A 6,695-nucleotide genomic window follows, 5' to 3' on the forward strand; every position below is an offset into this window, starting at 1 on the left:
GCCCGGCCGGGGCCCCCGAGGGCCGCCGCTGACCATGCCCGGGCGCCGGGGGGCGCTGCGCGAGCCGGCTGGCTGCGGCTCCTGCCTGGGGGCGGCGCTGGCCCTGTTGCTGCTGCTGCTGCCGGCCGGCTGCCCGGTGCGGGCGCAGAACGACACGGAGCCCATCGTGCTGGAGGGCAAGTGCCTGGTGGTGTGCGACTCGAGCCCGTCGGCGGACGGCGCGGTCACCTCCTCCCTGGGCATCTCCGTGCGCTCGGGCAGCGCCAAGGTGGCCTTCTCCGCCACGCGGAGCACCAACCACGAGCCGTCCGAGATGAGCAACCGCACCATGACAATCTACTTCGACCAGGTCAGCCGGCCGGCCGGGCCGCCTCGCCTCCCTCCGGGGGTGGAGAGGGCGGGGGCCCGGGCGCGTGGGCTGGGGACTTCCAGGCTCTCCCTGCCTCCCCGCCCTGCCCTTGTCCTTCCTGCCTTTTCGAGTAAGCCCTCCTTGCCATTTCCCCTTTTCGCAATGTAGCTTTTGTATCACCATCAGGTCAGTTCGCACTGGGACGACTGACAGTCCCTTAAAGCCGAGAGACCTGGAATGCATTCCCCAAAAGGAAACTGCCCATTTTACTCTCCTCTGGGGTGAGGGCTGTCCTTTGGGGTGGATGGGTTTCAGCCCCCCAGGTGGCCAACTTGAGGATTGAGCGCGTTGATAACACACCCAAAGAGAGGGTTCTCGATCAGAAACTATGTGCTTATTGCTTATTGGGGGATGGTTTGGGGACAGGATGCTTATCTTCAAAAAAAAAAAAAAAAAAGTTGGGAAGAATGTGGGGGCAACGGCAGGGATGGCTATATAAATACAAAACAAAATAGAGTGTGGTCAGAGAAATGGAATAGATAGGAAATACGATACATGCATTGTAATGTGCAAATATACCCGGCCCGTAAATATTATATATAGTATGGTTCTATAGATTAAGAAAAAAAACAAGTAGGGATCAGTGACTTATGTTGCCCTAGGCCATTCCACTTCTCTTTCTAGGTTCAAAGCACAAGGGTCACTGAATGCTCAGACCTTGGCAATCCCTTCTCTGGGTCATGGGGCTCAGGATGGGGGGTTGTGACCTTCCTCCTGTGCCCTCCCGTCTTGGTTACTGTTGTTCAGAAACAAATTGAAAACCTTATGGCGGTTCCCAAACTTTACCTGCTCAGTCCCTTCCTTTTGCCCCTAAAACAGAGGGCTGGGCTCACCAGCCACACTTAATTAACTTCCTTTCTGTTAACCGATTCTCACACCCAGTAAACCTACACATACCGCTGCCTCTTTTTAGGCCAGAGTATTAATTTATGTTCATTCTTGCTAAGGCTTATCTACTTGAGGTTTGGAGGTTTGGGGGGGGGTCCGTTCTTTCGTCTGTTTTTTAAATAAAATTATTTATTTTAAAGATGTCCAGGTACAGTAGACAATAATGAAATGGGTATTTGCAACCTCTTTACACTATTAATGCATCCTTCTTTGTGCCTTATTATTAGTCATCTCCCGAAGTCCTACAAATAGTTTTCACAGCGTTGCTAATCCATCGTGTCATTTGGTGTGATGTCGGGCAAGACACGTTGTAGGAAGATTCTAATTTTATAGACACGCTAACTATGGCAGGACAGGCTAAACGATGTTTCCCTGGCTCCCCAGGTAGGGTGTACGGAAAACCTGCTTTTCTGGGCTCCTTGGGTGTCCTCTCATCTACAACAGGGCCCAAAAGTTACCAGCTCCCTGAATGTAAACGGATGGAAAAGAGTTGAGGTCGTTGAGGTGGAAGAAACAGCCCCAAGGGTTTGGAAGGAGAATGCTTTATTCTCTTATAAGGTGTTGTAAGGCAGACGGAGAGAGCACAGGCTTGAAGAGACAGACAGGCGTTGTGAAGTACAAGGTCTCGGACAATAGAGCCCGGAGTGTCTGCGTGAGCCCGGCAGGCAGGGGGACTGAGCGGTGCCCTGAGCTGTGTCGAAGAAGCTGGCTCCAGGCTTATTTCCCGAGTCCTTACGGCGCTTCTCAGGGGCAACATCCCACACGGCTGAGGGATTGCACATCATTCATCTGTGATGAGTGTGTGAGAAATAACAGCAGAAGGTGTTCAGCTGAGACTCCTTTTCTGAACAGATGACAGGATCCCTAATCTCGGGTTTTGTTGTTGCTGGCTGTCTGTTTTAAAAGCCCAAGAGCACCGAGGGGGGCCGTTTGATGATTTTAACTGAGTTGTGCATTTGTGTGTGAGTAGGAATGGGGACAGGATCCAGACAGAGTGGCCAGATTCTGCCTTAACCATCTGAAAGGGCACTGGGTCATTACGAGGGGTCCTCCACTCTTCAAAGTCTGCTTATGGCATTGTAACACCCTCATCCCCCCTTTTGTTTGAGAAAAGGCGGCTGCAGGGTCACGTGACCTCGTATCCTCCGGTTAATTTTGTCATTAGTCTTGCAGACTCCCTCCTGCAGTTTGAGCTCAGAGTATCCAACTGCTGCCTGCACACCGTTTGCTTCCTCAAGCCTTTCTGCATGACATCATAGCTCAGCCAAGGGAGCAAGCGCACGGCTCAGAGGAAAGTGCAGGGAATCAGCTGCAGCCAGGGTTTGCCTACCCCCGTGGGGTCTTCCACTGAGTACCCGAGATCCAGAACCTCTTGGGCCCTGCCACGGAGGGTGCCAGGGGCTGGGGACACGTGGGGACAAGAACTTCACACCGTCCATTCTCTCCTGGGCGCAATGGAGTGGAGTTCCAAGCTTGAGTGGCTGGAGGTTATCTCATTGAATCGGCTTTGGTATTGATGACCCCATGGCCCGGTTGTCCCCATTCAGTCTGGCGCGGCCCTCTATTTCTGCGAAACTGAACTTCACGTCGAAGTCCCCAGAATCCCACACAGGTCTGAACAGACTCCGTTTAGCTCGTGTCCTGACCTTATCGTCTTCTGTTCCTCTCCCTCGCCCTGGCCCTCACCGTGCGAAATTTGCACGCACCTTGTCAATCCACAGGCGAGATACATTTTTAAACATCCTTGTTCATTGCGGTCCATGAGGATTCTTTTCCAGCCCCTTCCCCGTGCAGGGCATTTTACCACCGGCTCCTCCCCCCGGGGGCAGCCTTGGCTTGCTGCCTAGGCGCTGGCTTGCGGCTCGGCGGCTCCTGGAGTACCTGGCGTCGGTGGGTGGTGTTGCCAGTCTGGGTAAAACAGATGCTGAGGAGGGGCTTGCCACGTTTGTGCTGTATTCCCTCTTCTCTTTCAGGTATTAGTAAATATTGGCAACCATTTCGATCTTGCCTCCAGCATATTTGTAGCACCGAGAAAAGGCATTTATAGCTTCAGCTTCCACGTGGTCAAAGTGTACAACAGACAGACCATCCAGGTGGGTAGCTTCCAAGCTGCCTGGACCCTTCCAGCGTCGGACTACTAACGCCCCGTGGCCGCAGGTCCTGGCACCCCCTCTGTGACCCCGCGCCAGCCGGGAGCCGGCTGACCCAGGGCTCCGGGCTCAGGGCCTGCCTCGCGTTCTGGGCCAGGCCCTGGCCTGGGGCTCCCCTGGAAGAGGTGGGGCGCGGGGGAGGTGAGGACAAGTGCGGGCAGGTGGGGTCCTGCACGGTCTGCTGACCTTTACCGTCTGCCCTGCAGGTCAGTTTGATGCAGAACGGCTACCCAGTGATCTCAGCCTTTGCAGGGGACCAGGACGTCACCAGAGAAGCCGCCAGCAATGGTGTCCTGCTGCTGATGGAGAAAGAGGACACCGTGCATCTCAAACTGGAGAGGGGCAACCTCATGGGAGGCTGGAAGTACTCCACATTCTCGGGCTTCTTGGTTTTCCCTCTATGAACACAGACCCCCCAGACGGTGGGGAAGTTGCGATCTGGACCCAGGCGTCTGCCCTTCCGAACACCCTGAACTTGCCAGGACAAGACCACTTGGTTCCAACCTCCTTCAGACTGTTGAGGTAGAAGAATGATTTCCTTCTAAATCTCCAGTATTTTCTTTGCATATCGGCCACTCCTCGGGAACCTGGCTTCTAATTAGTTTTAGACGACGAGGTCTTAAGGAGAAACGAATTTATCGATTTGAGCAATTTGTACCTGTGATCGTAAAGTCAATACTGGATTTTATTGTCGGGGCCGTTGACTTCTCTTCCTTTTGTTTGTACGTTGTATTGTTGCCCCACGCGAGGAGTGCCGTCGATCTCCAGGATGGATTGCAGGTCGCAGGCGGGACTCAGAGCAAGAGCCCCACGAATCACCACCGGCCGGATAGTCCTTGAAATGTGTTCTTTGTGTGTCTGTTCCGCCTTAAGGAAAAGAACGGCTTCGCTTTCATTCTGTATTTGCCCCCGGGTGGACGGGAGGCCTCGGGAGGGGGAAGGGGACATTGTGAATCTGTCAAGAAGCGCTTTATCCGGAGAAGCAAATTTTGCACGATGGGACTGCGACTTTGGCTTTGTATTGTTTACGTGTGTGTGTGGGGTTTTTTTGGTTGTCGCTGTTCTTTTTTTTTTCTGGAAAAGCTTTGCTTTCTTTCCACACTCAGCTCTCCCTCCTTACCCTTACTTCTATTTTTCGTCCTGGGATGGGGGAGAGAAACGTATGTCGATTTCTTGAATGAGACCAAACAAACAAAACAGAAACATACCTGTGTATTTTGTTGTGGATGAGACCGCACCAAACAGAAGGTACCCGTATCTCAGAGTCCAAGTGGCAGACGGACAATTCTGCTTCTTTCAAAGAGATTCTCTCAGATGCACCTTTAGAACTAACCAGCTGGATTGTTGGTTTTTTTTTTCTTTCTCTCTCTCTCTCTCTCTTTTTTTTTTTTTTAACACTCTGGAATACTTTAACAACTTGATGTTCCTGGGTGGCCTGAATCACATAAGAGAAGCATGGGAGCATAATGACCGAGTGTTCTAAACACACGCTTCCTTGGCCCAGCGTGCTTCGGTCTTCCCAGCTGCCTGTCTTCATCTGTCTGTGTCCACCCCTCCATGAGTGCATCCGGATCAGGTGTTTCAAAGCCAGCAGGACGGGCTACTCCCCTCCAGGATCCTCCTCTGATCCACCAAGGAAAGAGGCGTGTTGACACTCTCTGGGAGCACCTGGCGAGAAGCCACCTGGAAGTCACAGTGGTTACAGGTATTGGCAGAGGCACCCTGGGAGCAGTTTTGCAAAGCCTTCCTGTTTGGGCACCTTGTACAACAATAGTGTTAAGACTCGGCTGGGAGATGATGGGTGCAGGGTTCATAGGCCAAGGAAACGTTGCTAATCCCAAAGCAATCCAAGAAGAGACCTCACAGCGGACGTTAATTTGTCTTTTGTGTAACACTGTAACCAAAATATTGATGATAAAAAGTCATAATTTAAGATTCAGAATAAATGGGTTTGATGTCTGGCTTGCTCTAACGCCTTCCAATTGTCTCTCGACTCCTAAAATGTATGCAAGCGAAGGCCAAGGATGAAGGACTCGGGGAAGGGAAAATGCACACCGTACCTCTTGAAAACACACACTCCAATGCACACTCCCATGTGGAGATCTAGCCGTGGGTCTAGATGGAGACTGCACACTGAAATACATTTCTATTTATACATATGTATTTGTCACCCAGGAGGGTTTTGGGGAGAGATATTATGGGAACCAGACAGCTAATGCTTTATGGGCAGGCAGTCTGCTTTTATCACATAGAATTCTTGATGTGGTACAAGGTCCAATCCAGTATTGCAGTCAGAGGGCATGGGTCTAAAAGAAACTGACATTTCAATATGGCATCAGTTGTTTCTAAGATCGGTATGAACATGGGGAAACATTGGCTTCCATTTTCAAACAATAAATGCAGTGAGGATTAGAGAAATGAAAAAAGTATACTTTGATGAAGGCTCTACGTTTTCCTGGTCTTAGATGGACAGCATAATAGGATACTCAATAATCTAATTAATTTGAATTGAAATGCTATCACATTTTGTTAGGAAAAAAAAAAAAAATCAAGAAACATCAACCAAACATCATTTTGGGTATTTTGGCTCTGTGATTAGGAGACACGCTTCTAAGTACGGGCGTTGTTTATTAATGCTGATAACACCAACAGCTCGATGCTAGCGAATATTTTTCATCTGTGTCTTACTGCCTTTGGTGAGTTAGTCCTCTGGTCCCTCATTTTTTTCAACCTTCTGTTCAGTGGTCAGTTTCAAACAAGCAGCAAACTTCATTAGCGGATCATATCACCCTTTGGAGATTGAAAAATATATGAGTACTTGTTATTTTTATTGCTTACTAAAATGTAACGCATATATTTGTTTGTATTTACAGCTTTACTACATACAGGTTGTTATTTGGTTATGCTGTCTAATAAATAAGTTATTGAATCGATCAAGCTAAAAAGACGTATATTTCAGGAGTTTGTTTTATATTAGGAAAACAGCTTCATCCTGTTGATTCCACTCCTGTCATTTATTTATTTATTTACTTACTTATTTATTTCTGTTTTGAGCTGGATGCCAAACACTGCATTAGGGAGAAGCCATGACAATCGTGCTGCCGAAGTCATTTGTCACCCGCAGTCACAGCTGTGCGGGTTGTTTGGCTAAGGATCTTTGATGGAGGTGAAGTTCCTGTGTGTGGTCCATAAAAATATACATCATCAGAGCAAAATTTGAAATGTGTTTTCCTTTAATTGGGGAGGGA

The 6,695-nt window shown here is 49.7% G+C and overlaps 1 protein-coding gene across 1 annotated transcript; it reads left to right on the forward strand.

The window, feature by feature from the left end:
• Nucleotide 1: 1 nt before the first annotated feature.
• On the forward strand, nt 2–6,380 carry CBLN2 (cerebellin 2 precursor; the record flags this gene model as incomplete). The annotated part of the gene is made up of 3 exons (XM_040479520.1): nt 2–349; nt 3,271–3,390; nt 3,654–6,380. Coding segments are annotated over 3 exons (666 nt in total), but the record flags the coding sequence as incomplete, so codon positions are not given.
• Nucleotides 6,381–6,695: the final 315 nt, after the last annotated feature.

Source organism: Herpailurus yagouaroundi, unplaced genomic scaffold, assembly GCF_014898765.1.
Source record: "Herpailurus yagouaroundi ecotype Mexico unplaced genomic scaffold, PumYag 142, whole genome shotgun sequence".
In the NCBI taxonomy this organism is placed as follows: Eukaryota; Metazoa; Chordata; class Mammalia; order Carnivora; family Felidae; genus Herpailurus; species Herpailurus yagouaroundi.